General features: G+C 56.4%; 1 protein-coding gene across 1 annotated transcript; it reads right to left on the bottom strand.

Annotated features, from left to right (window-relative positions):
• Positions 1-585: 585 nt before the first annotated feature.
• KLHL25 (kelch like family member 25) lies at positions 586-16,247 on the bottom strand. The gene is made up of 2 exons (XM_040256970.1): positions 14,444-16,247; positions 586-2,211 (listed from the first exon to the last, which is right to left on the bottom strand). The coding sequence occupies exon 1, from the start codon at positions 16,230-16,232 to the stop codon at positions 14,463-14,465; it is 1,770 nt and encodes a 589-aa protein (XP_040112904.1). The 5' UTR covers positions 16,233-16,247; the 3' UTR covers positions 586-2,211; positions 14,444-14,462.
• Positions 16,248-18,597: the final 2,350 nt, after the last annotated feature.

Below are 18,597 nucleotides of genomic sequence, written 5' to 3'. Positions count from 1 at the left end.
CCCCTCTTTACTCTGAGGAGCCTGTGGTGGGTGTGCAGGGCCCCTCTTTACTCTGAGGAGCCTGCGGTGGGTGTGCAGGGCCCCTCTTTACTCTGAGGAGCCTGTGGTGGGACACTGCGCGGGGCCTCCTTTTACTCTCTGTGGTCGTCACAGCCCTGTCTGTCCCACCTTCTTGAGTTTTCAGAGCCTAATTAACTACAAAAATGTGTGAAAGGAACGCAGGCAGACATGGGCATTAGTGTCGTAATTGATGCTATATACTCGAGTAGTGATGCCTCCCTTAACACTGCTTGTGTTACTTTCACACAAATTAGCGTTACCTGGGGGCTCACAGCATACAAACGTGGCAATCATCTTTAAGTTGACACTCATGCAGGGGCTTTTCGGGGAAGGAGTACTCAGCACTCCACTTGAGAATCAATATGAGGCCTGTGGTGCTGAAATGATCTGAGGACAGGAGGCCCTGTCCTCTGGGTGCCTGTGGGTCTCCCCCAGCACAGCAGGCCGTGAGGCCTGACTGCTGCAACAGAAATCAGCCTGCTCACGCCTTGCATTCCCCAAGACTGGCCTCGGTGCCCCAGGAAGGCAAGATTTCTCAACTCTTTTATTAAGTTAGAAATGGGTAAAAACAACACAACTTGTGGAGAAAGCACCACTGTGAGGTCCTTTGTGCTGTCAGACCTGTACTTAATGCAGCAATCCAACAGGCCGGGGGTCCCTCCAGGCGGTAGGGACGCTGGACCGGGGCTGCCTCCTCCCCGGCATCTTGGGCTGAGCCATCTCCTGGGACCAGGCCCCTGGCTTCTGGGTGGCTGAGAGGAAGCTCTGACAAAGGCGGGGGCTGTGGGGTCCCAGGAACCTGGAGACATGCCTTCTGCCTTTCCCCCAGGGGAAGCTGATGGCCTACGGCTGGTGCATATCTGTGGGCGAATCCTGCCCTAAAGATGCCCTCGGGGCCCCGGGAGATGCCCACAGGCCCGGAGGCGGCACAGAGGTCCTGTAAAGGGGCAGGGCCAACTGGAAAGCAACTGGCCCCATGAGTACTACAGCCTACTTGGGAGCGCCAAGCCACACAGTCCGCATAGCAGGCGGTCTGGGAAACCACCCGTTCTGGCCCCCACGGTGCACCGGGGCAGGCAAAGAACAAACCCACACCCTCTAACACTAGGTGACGGGGGCCGCTGATAGAAGCCAACCTTTCCAGAAACCCGAGGCTGCGGCTGGACCTGTGAGGTGCCCAATACTTGGGAGGTGGGAAAATGAACAAACGCTTGGCAGTTCTCTCGCGACCACTGTCACGTTTTGAGCTTAGGGGACACAAGAGCCAGACCCCATCACCAGTTGGAAGGTTGAGAGGCCAGCCTCACGGGGCTGTGTCATCCTCCAAGCTGAGTCCAGCCCTTGGTGGGGTCTGTCGTGGGCACCCTGGAGTCCCCCGCTCACGTCTGCTCCTGATCTGGGCTGGCAGGGTCCCACTCTGGGGGCAGTGTGCTCCCGGCAGGAGATGGGGTCATCGCTGCCTCTTGGGCTGGGCTCTGAGGGGAGGTAGTGGGCAGCCTCATGGGTATGTACCACCCGGGGCCTCTGCACACCTGTGTCTGCACCCGGGGCGTGGCCGGGAGATGGTGAGGTCGCTGGGGGCGAGGCCCAACTCTCGGAGCCTGTTTAACACTGGTGGCCTGGAGGTCATTTGTTGAGAAAGCCTGGTGGCTGTCACTGAATGGTTCTCTCCCTTAAGACTTCCTCCACAGCACAATCCAGTCTCGGCCCCGAGGCACCCATTCCCAGGGGCGTCCTCTGTGGGGAGACTTTACAACACTGCCAGGAAAGCCTGGAGCCCAAGACTGCTGCCACCCCTCCCCAGCCCACCCAGCCCCCTGCCCCAGTCCAGGAGGCCCTCAAGGCTTGGCAGACGTGTCTTTCTCCTCCAGGCCGAGGGAGTCCTGGTATCCGTCCACGCCCCCTGGAAGGTCCTCTCCCCACCACAAACCACCGCAAAGCAGGCAAGGCCTCAGCCAGACCCACAGGACGCGGAGACGGCTCTTCTTCCCTGAAGCTCGGAGCAGCCCCCGAGGCCGCCGCTCCCAGGACTGGTGGGCCAGCTTCTGGCAGCTTAGAGCGCTGGGCCGGGCAGAGCATCCCACAGACAAGGTCAGGGCCACGTGCAAGAGCGAGGGCCGTGGCCGTGGGGCGGGGAGAAATGCTGAGCGTCTGCAGAGGAACGAGAGAGAAAAGGTGAATGAATCCCCACTGCCTTTTGTCCTCACCTGGAGCCAGACGTGATCACAAGGCCACAGGGAGGGGCTGGGGCTCAGGCCCAGGCTGAGAACGGAGCTCGCCAGTCTACAGCAGTGTGGCCCAGAACAGGCCCGTCACCTCCCTGAGCTGTGCCTTGCTCACCTCCATTCAGCTTCTCCAGACACACGCTCTGCACACCCTCAACCCAGCAGGCAACGTGCCAGGCCCAGAGAAAGGGGACGGCAGACACAGCTGCTGTCTCTGAGGATCGTGCTCCAGTGGGAGAAACTGCAGGCTTGTACGAATAAATATATATAGTCAACACACACACAAATGCTATATGTGGGGGAAAAAAACCCAAAACTTAAAGAGAGATTAGAGAGCCATTTTGCACCAGGAACTGCAGTCTAAAGTCCTGGGTGAGAGCCTTCTGCATCTGCAACCTATGAGCAAGTGAAACTGAGCTCCACTCAAAGGAAAAAAAAAAAAGCCAATAAAACATGGAAGAAAGCAAGTGCATAAAACAGTAGCGGAGACAAAATGGCAGAGCAGAAAGATGTGAGCTCACCCCTTCTCTTATGAAGACTCCGAAATTACAATTAACTGCTGAACAGGCATCAACAACAACAACAAAATGCTGGAACCTACTGAAAAAGATACGCTACGTCCAAGACAAAGAAGCCACAATATGATGGCAGGAGGGGTGCATTCTCAATAAAATCAGATCCCATACCTGCGAGGAGGGCAACTCACAAACTGGAAATTATTACAGAAGTTGTCCCGCGGGAATGAAAGTTCTGAGCCCGCTGTCAGGCTCCCCAGTCTGGAATGGGAGGAGGCACCTCAAGAGAACCTGGCTTTGAAGGCCGGCAGGGTTGGACTGCAGGAATTCCACTCTGGGAGGGTGCACGGAAGGTCTTATGCACACGAGGACCCAGTTAAAAAAACAAATCAGTGACCTCATAAGAGCCTAGGCCAGACCTACCTAACCTGCTGGTACTGGAGGGTCTCCCGTGGAGGTGGGGGCAGCTGTGACAGACGGCGGGGACAAAGACATTGAAGGCGGCTGTTCTGGGGAGTACTGACTGACGTGAGCCTTCCTGGAAGGCATTATTTCCCCCCAGGACCTGACCCCACCCAACAAGCTGTGGGCTCCCTGCTGGGATGTCTAGGCCAACAGGGTGGGAACCCAGCCCCACCCATCAGCAGGCGGGTTGCTTAGACACATCCTGAGAACACAGCCGTCTCTTTGTGACCCTGTGGACTGTAGCCCAGCAGGTTCCTCTGTCCACGGGATTTCCCAGGCAAGAATACTGGAGTGGGCTGCCAGTTCCTTCTCCAGGGGATCTTCCCGCCAGGGGTTCAGGGACTGAACCCACACCACCTGAATTGACAGGAGGACTCTTTACCACTGAGCCACCTGGGAAGCTTCATACTACATTTAAACTGATAAAAAAAAATCGACAACAAAGAATACTCTACCCAGCAAGGTTCCCATTCAGATTTGATGGAAAAATCAACAGGTTCACTGACAGACAAAAGCTAAGAGAATTCAGCACCATCAGACCAGCTTTGCCGCTAATGATAAAGGAACTTCTTGAGGTGGAAAAGAAAAGGCTACAACTAGAAACAAATTACAAATGGGAAAACTCACTGATAAAGGTAAACATACAGTAAAGGTAGGAAATGACCCACACACAAATATGACATCAACTGTGAGAAGAGAATACAAATGCAGGATATTGGAAATGCATTTGAAATTAAAAAGCCAGCAACTTAAAACAACCTTGTTTACATATAGGCTGCTATATCAAAACTTAAAGGTAACTACAAACCGAAAATTGACAATAGATAAACACAAAAAGAAAAAGGAATCCAAACACAACACCGTAGTCATCAAATCACAAGAGGACAAAATGGGATGAAAAAGATCTACAAAAACAAATCCAAAACAATTAACAAAATGGCAAAAGCAGAGTATACATGCTGTCCACGGAAGACACACTTCAAATCTAGGGCACCTACAAAGTGAGGGGGTGAAAGAAGGACTCCATGCAAAAGGAGATCAAAAGAAAGCTGGAGTAGCCATAATCATATCGGACAAAATAGACTTTATTAAGTCTGTTACCAGAGAGAGTTTTTCCTTATTGCAAAATTCGGACTTAAATTGAAAAAAGTAGGGAAAACCAATAGGCCATTCAGATATGACCTAAATCAAATCCCTTATGATTATACAGTGGAAATGACAAATGGATTCAAGGGATTTGATATGACAGAGTGCCTGAAGAACTATGGACAGAGATTCATAACACTATATAGGAAGTGGTGACCAAAACTATCCCCAAGGGGGAAAAAAAAAAGGCAAAATGGTTGTCTGAGGAAGCCTTACAAATAGCTGTGAAAAGAAGAGAAGCGGAAGGCAAAGAAGAAAAGGAAAGATATACCCATTTGAATGCAAAGTTCCAAAGAATATCAAGGAGAAATAAGAAAGCCCTCCTAAGTGATCAGTGCAAAGAAATAGAGGAAAACAATAGAATGAGGAAGACTAGAGATCTCTTTAAGAAAATAAGAGATACCAAGGGAACATTTCATGCAAAGACAGTCACAATAAAGGACAGAAACGATATGGACTAACAGAAGCAGAAGATATTAAGAAGTGGCAAGAATACACAGAAGAACTGTACAAAAAAGATCTTCACGACCCAGATAACCACGATGGTGTGATCACTTACCTAGAGCCAGACATCCTGGGGTGTGAAGTCAAGTGGGCCTTAGGAAGCATCACTATGAACAAAGCTAGTGGAGGTGATGGAATTCCAGCTGAACTATTTCAAATCCTGAAAGATGAAGCTGTGAAAGTGCTGCACTCAATATGCCAGCAAATTTGGAAAACTCAGCAGTGGCCACAGGACTGGAAAAGGTCAGTTTTCATTCCAATCCCAAAGAAAGGCGATGCCTAAGAATGTTCAAACTACCACACAATTGCACTCATCTCATACGCTAGCAAAGTAATGCTCCCAATTCTCCAAGCTAGGCTTCAATATTACATGAACTGAGAACTTTCAGGTGTTCAAACTGGATTTAGAAAAGGTGGAGGAACCAGAGATCAAATTGCCAACATCTGCTGGATGGATCATAGAAAAAGCAAGAGAGTTCCAGAAAAACATCTACTTCTGCTTCATTTACTATGCTAAAGCCTTTGACTGTGTGGATCACAACAAACTCTGGAAAATTCTTGAAGAGATGGGAATACCAAACCACCTTACCTGCCTCCTGAGAAATCTGTATGCAGGTCAAGAAGCAACAGTTAGAACGGGACATGGAACAATGGACTAGCTCCAAATCGGGAAAGGAGTACATCAAGGCTGTATACTGTCACCCTGCTTATTTAACTTGTACATCATGCGAAATGCCAGGCTGGGGGAAGCACAAGCTGGAATCAAGATTGCCAGGAGAAATATCAATAACCTCGGACATGCAAATGACACCACCCTTATGGCCGAAAGTGAAGAGGAACTAAAGAGCCTCTTGATGAAAGTGAAAGAAGAGAGTGAAAAAGTAGTCTTAAAACTCAACATTCAAAAGACAAAGATCATGACATCCGGTCCCATCAGTTCATGGCAAATAGATGCGGAAACAATTGGAAACAATGAGAGACTTTATTTTTTAGGGCGCCAAAATTACCGCATATGGTGACTGCAGCCATGAAATTAAAAGATGCTTGCTCCTCATTAAAAAAGCAGAGACATTACTTTGCCAACAAAGGTCTATCTAGCCAAAGCTATGGTTTTTCCAATAGTCATGTATGGATGTGAGAGTTGGACCATAAGGAAAGCTGAGCACCAAAGAACTGATGCATTTGAACTGTGATGTTGGAGAAGATTCTTGAGAGTCCCTTGGATTGCAAAGAGATCAAACCAGTCAATCCTAAAGCAAAGTAGTCCTGAATATCTTTGGAAGGACTGATGCTGAAGGTCCAATACTTTGGCCACCTGATGTGAAGAACTGACTCATTGGAAAAGACCCTGATGCTGGGAAAGACTGAAGGCAGGAGGAGAAGGGGACAACAGAGGATGAGATGGCTGGATGGTATCACCAACTCAGTGGACATGAGTTTGAGCCAGGCCCCAGGAGTTGGTGATGGACAGGGAAGGCTGGCGTGCTGCAGTCCATGGGCTCACAAAGAGTCAGACACGACTGAGCAACTGAACTAAAAAAAAAAAAGAATGCCATTTGCAGCATCATGGATGCACCTAGAGATGCATGCTAAGCGAGGTTAGAGAAAGAGAAATATCATAGGATATCACTTATAGATAAAATGATACAAATGAACTTATTTCAGAATAGAAACAGACTCACAGACTTAGAATGAATTTATGGTTACCAGAGGGGAAGAGCTGGGGGTTGGCATAGGTTGGGAGTTTAAGACTGACATGTACACACTGCTATATTTTAAAATAATAATGAGGGGCTCCCTGGGGGCTCAGTGGTAAAGAACCTGCCTGCCAATACAGGAGACTCGGGTTCGATCGCCAGTCTGGAAGACCCCACATGCCACGGAGCAACTAAGCCTGTGCTCCAGAGCCCAGGAGCCACAGCTACTGAGCCTGCACTCCCGGGAGCCTGTGCTCCACGAGAATCCGCTGCAGGGAGCAGCCACATACCGTAACAGAGAACAGCCCCACCTCCCCAAGACTAGAGCAACAAAGACCCACACAGACAAAACGTATGGCAGAAACCAGCGCAATACTGTAAAGCAATTATCCTCCGAGAAAAAGATTTTTTTTTTAAGTAATAAAAAATGTTAAAAGATAACCAACAAGGACCTATTGTATAGCACAGGGAACTCTGTTCAGTATTCTCTAATAACCTAAACGGGAAAATAATTTGAAAGAGAATACGTACAAGTATGCATATAGCTGAATCACTTTGTGGTACCCCTGAAACTAACAACACTGTTACCAACTACACTCCAATATAAAAACATTAAAGATAATAGTAAAAAAAAAAAATTAGAGATTAAAACAAGAACTTTTACTGTGGCAGAGGGTGTGGGAAGGACACCCTTAGACCTGCAGGACACAGGAGTTTGCTCGAGAGGCAAAGAGCAGTCCAGGCAGAAGGAGTAGCATGTGCAGAAACGCTGGGGTGGGAGTCCTGCATGTCTGAGGCCGAACGCAGGCCAGTGGGGTGGAGATGCTAAGGGAGGGCGGGCGGACAAAGCCAGAGAATGGGGGCGGGCGGCGCGCAGACGTGCCACGGCTAGTCACGCTGCCAGGAGGAACAGCACAGCTGTGGCAGCAGGCAACACACTCACTCCTGCACTCAACAAGTGTTCACTGCACTGCCTGTCCACCCGGACCCCGCAGGACGAGCTCAGACGGTCGCAGAGCTCACACTCCAGTGCCGGGCGCTGGGTGGAGCATCTGCGCTGAGCTCCACGTTTTCCTGTGGAAGACGAGGTGATACTTGCCTCCCAGAGAAGGATGGAGCCATCTAACGCACGTGAAAGGCCTAGTGTAAAACGTCCCGGGAGCAGTGAAGAAAACGCAGCTAGCCAGCACGGTCAGTTTCTAAAGCCCAACCCACAGTGACAGCTCGGCATAATCTGGGCATAATCTGGCCCGACTCCAACCAGGGATGTGGCCGTGTGTCCATCCAGGAGGTGGGGTCCCTGGCCGGAGCTCAGCTCCTGGGCTGCTCATCTTGCGGAGAAAGGACACAGCAGGCCCAGGAAGGAGCTGGAGTGGGTGCAGAGCGGGGAACACTCGGGACAGCGACGTAGGGCTGTCCACCTCCGTGCAGTTCTAACAACAGTTTCTCTGAGGACTTCCCCGGTGGTCCTGTTGCTGAGACTTCATGCTTCCAAAGCAGGGGGCCCAGGTTCAACCCCTGGTCAGGGAACTCGATCCCGCATGCCACAACTATGAGTTGGCATGCTGCAATGAAGATCAAAGACCCCACGCGCCGAACCTGAGGGCTGCCCTGCTGGCTCAGAGGGTAAAGATGAAACTAAGACCCGCGCAGCCAAATACATAAATAGGCATTTAAAAAACAAAAACAGGCTCTCTGGAGTGCTGGGAACAGGGCTGGGATGCGGCCAAGGGCCTTCCCCACCCCGACGGTCCACACCCACCCATGTGCCATTTCCATGCTGATGCCACTCGTACTCTGGCCAGCTGAGCGCCATGGGCTCAGAGGTGGCCCAAACCAAGGAGGCAGGCTTGTGCCAGGAGACACAGATGACGCCGCCTCCATGACACCCAACTGCCGGAGGGGGCCTCACGGGGACTCAAAAAGGAAAGAGAAGGAGGCTCCCCGCCGGCAGAGCCTCAGTCCCCAGCGGCCGCATCCTCGGTCTTGTAGCTCTGGGTGTGTTTCGCCTGTGCAGCTGTCAGCCTGACATCAGCTGTGAAAGAGCCACGAGGGCAGGGAGCTTACGTCTAGCTGTAAGTCTGTACTTGCTTAAGTCACAGGATCGCGAACACAGTTCCAGCTAGCGCAGGTACCTGTGGACCTTTCTCCTTCAATGGGATGCAGCCCTCGCTCCCACGGCTCTGAAGGCGGACTCCGGCTCTGCCGAAGCTGCTGGAGCCCAGGGGTCAGCAAGCTCCCAGAAGGGTGCGCCACTCACTCCACATCTGGAGAGCCCTGACTCTGGGAAATCGGCCTGAGTCAAGTCAGCGCCCTGCTCCCTCCACACAGAGCCCTGAGCCACTCCCATGTGCCGGGCAAGGCGACTGCTGTTTTCTCAGTGGGGCTGGTGAAGGCCCCCCAATCCCTCCAAGGGCCTCACTAGCCAGAGCTCCTCACGGGCCCCGAACACCCAGAGATGCTCCAAGGTGGTGAACCCAAAACTCGGGGGCCTGGGCCCCCCACCCCCGCCCAGCACACAAGGCGGACATGGACTTTCCCTCAGGGCAGGGCGCCACTGCTGCCCCAGACCAGGCTCTGACCCGGGGGAGCCCCTCTAGGCTGTCCTGAGTTGCTGAGGAGGCGGCAGAGGAGCTGGGGGGTGGCACTGCCCAGGCCTGCACTCACTCCGAGGTCACTCACGCCACCCTGGTCTGGGCCGCCCGGAGTTTTGGCAGCTGCCTCTCTGGGACCTAGTTTCCTTATCTGTGAAATGGGACTACATTAAAAAAAAAATGTTGCCTGCCACATCAGTAAACAAAAACTGCTTGCAGCCCTCAGCCATCATAGCCTCCCCGGACTGTGCACCCGGGAGACTAGGAGGGAAGGCAAGGGCACCGGCCCCAGGAGCTGAGGTGTGCATCAGAGGGGTGGCCTCAGACAGCCTGGACTCCTGCATCTTCCCATACAGAGAAAAGAGTGCTTGTGATGTCTGTGCTGTGCTTAGTCATGTCCGACTCTTTGCAACCCTACGGGCTGTAGCCCGCCAGGCTCCTCTGTCCATAGGATTCTCAAGACAAGAATACTGGAGTGGGTTGTTAGTTCCTCCACCAGGGGATTTTCCCAACCCACGGATCAAACCCAGGTCGCCGGCATTGCAGGCAGATTCTTTACCATCTGAGCCAGCAGGGAAGCCCAAGAATACTGGAGTGGGTAACTTGTCCCTTCTCCAGGGGATCTTCCTGACGCAGGAATCATACCAGGGTCTCCTGCATTGCAGGCAGATTCTTTACCAGCTGAGCTACTGGTTTTCTTTAATTACCAGTTATCTTTTCACGTTCGGACTCCCTGGTCTTTGTTGCACAATCTCCTATATACACTGGCTTCCCCTCTGACCTCTTCAGAGCGGTCCCTCAGAGCTGAGATGCTGTGGTCTGGGCTTAAGTCCTGAGTTTTGTCTGCTGAACAAAACATAATTCTCAACCCTTAGGTTATGCACTGTTTTTCCAGTCAACAGGACCTATGTCCATCGCACAGAGCAGACGTGGGGTCAGCGGTCACCCCACCGCTGTGCACAGCGCCCCCCCCCACCAGCCCTGTGACCGCCCTTCGCAGTCCTGAGGGTCACCGACAGGGGCCCTGGCAGGCAGCCCACAGCCACCAAGGCCATCCCGGCTGGCATGGGGCCACGCTGTGCAGATGGACGGCGGACGCAGGGTGCTTCATCCCCCTTCAGCCCAGCCCCAAACCCTGAGCTCTGAGCTCTCCTCCTGGCCGCCACCTCTTTAAGACTGGACAGGATGTGCTAAACCCACCCTCCTGTAGTGGCAGGGGATCACAGGCTCAGCCTCTCCCGGAGCGGGGCTGGAGGGCGTGCCCGCCCACACCCAGCCCTGGGGCTGGTCCCCGTCCCCACAGCGCCCAGGAGGAGAAGACAGCTCCAGGAGGCTTCTGATGCTCTAAAGACCACAGGCCAGAGGCAGGCAGGGTCAGGGCAAGAGAGAGAACCAGAGGGAAGAACGACCATGCGTGGTCCACATTTGGCGGGCAGCCCAGAGAGATGGGCGCCCACCCTAGCTCCAGGAGCCTCCTGGCCACTGTCACCTAGAGACAAGGATCAGACTGCGACCCGGGAGCCGAGGGCTGGCCCTGGAGATCTTGCCGGCGGTCAGCTTCGGAGAGTGCCCCACCCCCACTGCCGGGCAGCACTCAGGTGGGCTGCAGCGGGCAGCGACTGGTGCCAGGGTGCAGACACGGGGATGCTCGGGGCCTGGGTCTCCAGAGCCACCTGCAGGCCTGGGGCTCGGCCAGGGTTCAGATCCCGCTCCGGCCCTCACCAGCTGTGGCCTCACACCAGCCGCCCACCTCGGGGCTCGGTACCAGCAGCACCTCTGACAGATATTTCCGAGAGGACGGAACGAGCTCACAGCCGAGAAACAGAGCACTCGGGGATGACCGGGGGAGTCACCCGGGGTGGTGAGGGGGGGCTGCAGAGCGTGAGGCTCTCCAGCTGGTGGTCCCTGGAGTCTCTGGTTCGGGGACCAGAGAGGCACTGCAGGCTGGACCCTAGGCTGGTCCGATGCCTGCAGGAGGGGCTGGAACAGCAGCGCAGGGAGGGGGCACTTGGGACACGCTGGTACAGGCCCCCTTCTCTGGCCCCGGCACTAGGGGTTCCCGGCTGGCAGCCAGGCTGGGTGGGGGGGTGGTCCATGCTGGAGGGGGCGGGGGCAGCAGGGACACTAGTCTGCTCATCCCGGCCTCCGTGAGCCTTGCCAAGGGTGCTCGAGCCCAGCCCCTCACCCACCGCTGCTGTCTGGGGCCCCTCCCACCCCGTCCACAACTGCACCATCCACCCAGAGCCCAGGGCGGGCCGGGCACACCCAGGCATCACCCTCCACCCCAGCGCCCCTGCCGGGTCCTCTTCCGAGACCACAGCACCTGCCACGGGCTGGGGAGCACTGAACAGGCGAGGCCTGTGCGTCACTCGGCCAGGGGAGCGGAAAGGGCAATCCTGACCGTGCGGGAGGGACCCTTCTAGAAGGAGGGGCTGGCCCAGGGACATCCCAATCCAGAGGCCGTGGCCGCCTAAAGCATTCCAAAACCATCACCACCATCCCCGCCTCATCACAACCTCGAAGGAAAGCTGACTCTGAACCCGGCCCCTCACTTGATCTCTTCTCCTCAACTAGTGTGAGGAATACAATTTTTACCCCCATTTCCCAGATGGCAAAGCTGAGGCTCAGGGAAGTTGAGCAACTGGGGTCAAGCAGCCAGCGAGTCAGAGCTGAGGGCCCACGCCTGCTTCCCTTCCCCAGTCCCTGAAACAGGGGGAAGTCCTGGGAAAGTAGCAGGCTCATGGGGTCCTGCTGATCTCTCCCCCCGCCAAGCCTCTCCTGCTTGGGAGGAACTGCCCTCCAAGGCCCCGAGGACAGGCCAACACCAGACAAGGTCACAGCCCCTGGCCCTGGGCAGCCTGAGATGGGACAAGGCATCAGGGCCTACAGACCACAGGTTTCCAAGAAGGAGATGCCAATGTTCTCTTTGATGCTCCCCAGGGGACCACGGTCTATGGCCGGTCAGTTTTCTCCCAGAGAGAAAGAGAGCAAATTCAACAAACAAAGAAGAGAAACCATAAAGGAGAACAAAGCCTGTTCCCACCAGGCCGCTCTTTACGATGCCTCGCACCCTGTATGGGTCTGACGCCCTTGCGGGGGCCAGCTTCGCCTGCCTGCTGGGGATGGAGCCCTTTAAGGGCCTCGAAGGCCTGGCTGGATCTGACTTAGCAGCTGAAACATCAGATTCCATTCAGAAGCCACCGAGCCAAGTACGACTGCCTCTGCCTGCCTCCGCTGAGTGGAGTTTTCAAGATTTTTGTCAGCAGCCGCCAGGCCATTGAGGAAATGAATTTTCAGCTCAGGCCGGCCCCACACACTGTTCCTGTGACCTGAACAGCGTGGGGCCAACGGCTGGCTCCTCCGATCTGCAGGAGCATGGGGCAGCAGCTGTAGGCAGGGAGAGGCTGGAACCCAGGACAGCCTGGGGTGGGCATCAAGGCACCCCTGGCATGACCTGGCATCTGATCCCACCCTCCCCTGAGCTTCCTGGAGCCCCCAGGACCAACGCCTTCTGCCTTCTACCCACTGGGGGTCCCGGGACCTCACTGCCCCAAGGGACGAAGACACGGGGCGAGCTAAGAGGCGGGACCTGACCATGGATGACCTTCTCCAATGCCCACCAGTTTACACCCCGTTCCAGCCCCTGTGCCCCTGCCAGGCTGGCTCAGGACACCCAAATCCAACCTCAGAGCAGGTTGGATCACCCCAGAGGGGCTGCAGGAAAGCCCTCCCCCTGAAAGGGCCCCGCCAAGACAGGCTGGCCCCCTTCCCCTGACTCCATTCGTCCTGCACCCTGGACAAGCCCCTCCTGCCAGCCCCCTGCCCCTCCAACGCCCACAAGGAGCGCCTGACCGTGTCACCTCGCCCCTGGCCTCCACTGTGTCCTTCCTGTTTCACGTGGTGACTTCATGGAATGATGTCACTGAGATCAGAGAGTGTGGTAACCCGGGGTAACCGGGGCAGCCCTGCTGGGGGCTGTTCCCATGCTCGGAGGAAGGCCTCCTCTCCATCTCGTGGAGGGATGGGAGGAGACAAGAGGCTCCCCCACGCACCGGGGAGCACACAGCTGCCCCAAGGAGAGGCCAGGCCCAGCCCACAGCCGGGCCCAGTGCCCTGGCCCCACCAGATGCCTGCAGCGGGGCCGAGCCCACCCGAGTGCCCCGTCCACTCCCCTCCTGCTGCCCCTCAAGGGCCGCCTGCTGGGGCACTCACCTTGACTGCACTCTGGACTCTCCCGGAGCTACCCTGGCTCTGAGCCCTGGGCCCCAGACACCCCAACTGCGTTGGTCTGGGCTGAGGCCTGAGCTCAGCATTTGCGGAGGACAGAATTGGTGGTCTTGCCCAAAGAGAGGGGCTTCCCTGGTGGCTCAGACGGTCAAGAATCTGCCTGTAATTGACCCAAGTTCAATCCCCAGAGGTCTGCTCTTAGCTTCTGGGAGGTGATCTGTGTCATACCCGATAGGAGGGTCTTCGTTTACAGTGACGTCTGTGTGACCTAGGGGGCTTTGGGTCATGCTGGACCAGCTGACTTGAGAGTAACCGTGTGGCCAGTCAGTCACGCCCACACGATGGGGCCCTGATAAAAACTCTGGACACCGACGCTGTGTGAGCTCCCCTGGTGGGCAGTGCATGTGCCGTCACTCACGGACGCTGTTAATCCACGGGGAGTGGATGGGGTGCTCCGCGTCTGGACCCCTGTCCAGGGCTCTGCCCCAGGCATCTCTGCCCTCTATTAATCTGCATCCTTTCCCCGTAATTAGACCGTAACTGGGGATATATACCTTTAGCACATTCATGAACGTCTCCAGTGCTGGATCTAAGACGGTTCTGGGGAACCCTCACTTCACAGCTGGTGGCTGTGGCAGTGTTGTACACCCACACGTCCTTGGAGACCCCATTCTCTGAGGGTGCCCCTGCATGGAGACTGTGCCCTCAGACTTTGAAGTTAGCCTAAACGCCACATACAATGTGTCCACAGACCCCCAGTGACTGATCTACAGCCAGGCCCCAGGAACCAGTCTAAGATGGTTGCCCCCATCTGGCAAAAGGGTTACATGCTTTGCTCAAGATTAACTGTAAAAGGGGCGGGGGGTTGGGGGGGGGCTAGGTTCTGGCTCCAGAGTAGAAAAAAGGAGTCCCAGAGGGCCCCCCTAGTCACCTGCTTCCTGACTGGCCTAGCCTCCCCTGAAGATGCAGCCTTTGCCCCAAGTGGGTTTGGGCGGGGGAGTGGGGCTCACCTGGCTGGCTCTGTGTGCCTCAGGCGGGCAGGTGCTTCCAGGTGCTGACGAAGGCAGTGGGGATGAGCGAGTAGGGCACGGTGGTGACACAATTCCACGTGTCCGAGGTGGGGTCGTAGCAGTCCAGGGTCTTACACCGCTGGGTGCCGAAGTAGCCCCCCACCACGTAGAGCTTGTTGCCCGACGCCAGCGCGTGGCAGGACATGCGCTTGGCAGTCATGTCCCCGATCCGCGTCCACTGGTTGCTCTCGCAGTCGAAGCGGTAGGCCGAGGCAGCCGTGAACTCCGTGTCACCGCCCATGATGAAGATCTGGCTGCCCAGCACGGCGGCTGCAGTGTACCGCCAGGGCTGCGGGCACTCGGCCTTGATGCTCCACCGGTTCTCCGACGGGTCGTAGCACTGGACCTTGGACACCATGTCCCGATGGATGCTGGTGCCCCCGAACACGAAGAGCTTCAGCTTGGCGCTCACCACCGCGGCGTTGCTGACGCCGTCCCTTAGCGGGGCCACCATGGTCCACTTGTTTGCCCCGGGGTCATACTTCTCCACCTGCTTCAGCGAGACCGACGGCGAGGCCGGGAAGACGCCGGCCAGCGACGTGTGGCCCCCGACCACGTAGAGGCAGTTCTCCAGCTCGGCGGAGCCGTGGCCGAAGCGGGCGATCAGCATGGGCGCCGCCTTGGACCACTCCTCGTGGACCGTGTTGTACACCCACACGTCCTTGGAGACCCCGTTCTCGGAGCCCCGGCCGCCGGTAACATACACCTTGCAGCCGATGGCCGAGGCGCTGAATTCCTTGCGGGGGCTGGGCAGGTCCGCCTTCGGGATGATCTCCTTGGCCTTGTGGTCCACCTGGTAGATCTTGTCACACATGAAGGTCTGGCCCCCGAGGATGAGCAGTGTGTGGCCGGCCCGGCGCGGCCGGGCGCAGGGGCTGGTGACCACGCCGTCGTTTTGCAGGATCCGGGCCTTGCAGCGCAGCGCCTCCTCCACCAGCAGCCGCGTGCGCTCATCCGCCATGAGCAGGGCGTCGCCGGACACGGCCTCCTTCAGGCAGTCGGAGGGCAGCAGGGCCAGCCGCACGCCACGGAGGAGCTCGGGCAGGTGGGCCTTGCGCCGCTCCAGGTCATGCCGGACCCACTGCAGCACGGCCTCGAAGACCACTCGCTCGTCCTCCGCCTCCAGCTCGTCGCTGGAGACGAGGTCCAGCAGGGTGTCCTTGGAGAGGCTGTTGAAGTCGTCGCTCTGGCGCACGGCCTCGAAGTGCACCAGGCACATGCGCCAGGAGAACTCGTAGAGCCGGCGGCACTGGTGGGCGTCCGAGAGCAGCATCATGCCCAGGCAGTTGGATGGGAACAGGTTCCTCTCCAGGAACTCGGCGGCCGCGTCCCGCACGTCGTGGAACTGCAGCATGTCGCCCGCCTCCAGCAGCGACTCAGCGTTCTCCTCGTTGATGACGATGCGCGACGAGTAGGCAAAGTCCAGCAGCAGCTCCAGCACCTCGGGGTGCAGGTTGTCCTGGAAGTTGACCGTGTCGTCGTGGCTCTCCCGCAGGCCGTGGCTGAACATGGCCTCGAAGTAGCGGCTGGAGGCGGCCAGCACGGCGCGGTGGCAGGGGAAGGCGCGGTCGCCGGCCCAGAGCGTCACGTCGGTGAACATGCGGTGCTTGCGCAGCGTGTTGAGGTGCGCCAGCACGCAGTCAGGGTGCGAGGCCTTGTGGAACAGTGTGATGTTCATGGAGCCCGTGCTGCTCCGTGACTTGCGGGTCTCGTGGACGCTGACCGACATGCTGAGCCGACCTGCCGGGGCGGGGAGGGATGGGGCCACAGGTGAGAGGGGCCAGGCCCCGGGCCCCCCGCAGCGTCCCCCAAACGTGGCCGGCCCCAGCCCACCCTGCTCAGCTCTGCCACACCCAGACCAAGCCCCGCCCCTCAATCTGAGGGTCAAAGGATGACCCTGGTGGTAAAGCCTGAGGTTCATCTCTGGATAGGAGCCTGCCCAGGTGACCTTGACCTATAGTCATCTCCCATGGTTGCAAGAACATGCCACGGTGTCCACAGCCCAGTTAAGAGGACAGCAGGTGGGCTCGCGTCCCTGGTGGCTCAGTGGTAAAGAATCCCCCTGCCAATGCAGGGGACATGGGTTGGATCCCTCATCCGGGAAGATCTCAAATGCTGGGGAGCAACTAAGCCCATGCACCACAACTACTGAGCCTGTGCTCCAGAGCCCGAGAGCCTCAACTACTGAGCCCACGTGCCATCACTACTGAGGGTGACGGGCCCCAGAGCCCGTACTCTGCACCGAGAGGCCCCCGCAACGAGAAGCCCGTGCACTGCAACGGAGAGGAGCTCCTGCCTGCTGCAACTGGAGAAAAGCCTGCACAGCAACGAAGACCCAGCACAGCCAAAAATAAATGAATCTTAATAAAAAAGAGGGCAGCAGGGCAGGGCTAAGCGGCACGTGCTCTGGATACATTCCTCGGCTCAGGGATGCGGCCTGCATGCCCCATTCTGCAGCCAGGGACGCCAAGGCTCAGAGAGGCGCCCCGGCTGCCTGACTCCCGCAGCCAGGATTCCCAGTTTCAGCCCAGCAGCCACCCTGTTGGCCAAGGAGACTTAGATTCGTGCAGGGGGGCTTTTGCAAAACATTCCCACTGAGCCACAGAGCCCAGGCAGAGCCTCACGCCCCCACTCTGCTCCCAGCGGGGCTCTGTCCTGAGCCGGGCTCCACGCAGCTGCGGCCACATTTCTCATCACTCTTGCCCTTGGAAAGCTCGCCGTGAGCCACTGTCACAGCCCAAGCACTCAGTGTAGACATGCTCTGCAAATCCAGGGCTCTCTAGAGGCTCTGGACCCAGCTGCGATGAGGCCAGCTGGCCTGTGGCTCACTCCCTGGACACCTGCTCCATTCTGAATCCCAGTGGGATGCCGAGACAAAGCCCTGGGTAACAGCGGGACACTAATGCAACCCGGATCTGCCTCAACCACAGCAGCCGGAACACCTGCAGCCAGTGGAGTCTCCCTGGTCCCGACAGGACTCCGGGCTCCTGGGCCGCAGCGAGCGCCCCACGTGCCCCAGTCTGCCCATCTCTGCTGGGCCAGGGACGTGGGGCTCAGAGCGCTGGTCCCCGGAGCAGACACGAGCTTGGATGCAAGGATTCCAAAGCACTTTAATTAATAAAGTCTGGTCAATGACACGACCCCAGTCCCCACTATGGTGCTGTGGAAACGAGGCTCAGCCAACAGGCAGGCAAAACCCTAGGCCTCGAAGTGGCCAAAAGCAAACTGCATGCAGCGTCCTGACCCCAGAAGTCTGTGCTTCCAGCTGGTAACAAGGCCAGAAAAACCCCCTTTTCATTTTTACTTTCAAAAGTGTGTAACTCCTCCCGACCCCTCCTCACTCCAGGTCACTTTTGTACTGAAGCAATGACCTGTCGACTTTATTTTGGGGGGCTCCAAAATCACTGCAGATGGTGACTGCAGCCAAGAAATTGAAAGACGCTGCTCCCTGGAAGAAAAGCAATAACAAACCTACAACGTATCAAAAAGCAGAGACATCACTTTGCCAACAAAGGTCTGTATTGTCAAAGCTATGGTTTTTCTAGTAGTCATGTATGCATGTGAGAGTTGGACCATAAAGAAGGCCGAGCATCGAAGAACTGATGCTTTTGAACTGGTGCGGTGTTGGCGAAGACTCTTGAGAGTCCCTTGGACTGCAAGGAGATCAATCAAGTCAATCCTAAAGGAAATCAATCCTGAATATTCATTGGAAGGACTGACGCTGAAGCTCCAATACTTTGGCCACCTGAATTGAAAAGCTGACTCTTTGGAAAAGACCCTGATGCTGGGAAAGATTGAGGGCAGGAGGACAAGGGGACAACAGAAGATGAGATGGTTGGATAGCATCACTGACTCGATGGACATAAGTCTGAGCAAACTCCAGGATCTGGTGAAGCACAGGGAAGCCTGGCGTGCCTTAGTTCATGGGGTTGCAGAGTCAAGACACGACCGAGCAACTGAACCTGATGAAGGAAGGCTATGCTCCAGCTTCGGTGGATTGTCAGGATCCAAGTACACAGCTATCTCCCTTGCTCCCTCCTCTCCTGGCAAAGAACCAGGGAAGCCACAGTGACGCGATCAGAGCTGCCCGGGCA

The sequence above is a fragment of the Oryx dammah genome, unplaced genomic scaffold (genome assembly GCF_014754425.2).
Source record: "Oryx dammah isolate SB20612 unplaced genomic scaffold, SCBI_Odam_1.1 HiC_scaffold_16, whole genome shotgun sequence".
Lineage (NCBI taxonomy): Eukaryota > Metazoa > Chordata > Mammalia > Artiodactyla > Bovidae > Oryx > Oryx dammah.
The sequence above is the reverse complement of the archived record's forward strand: the minus strand, read 5'-3'. Positions and strand labels throughout refer to the sequence as shown.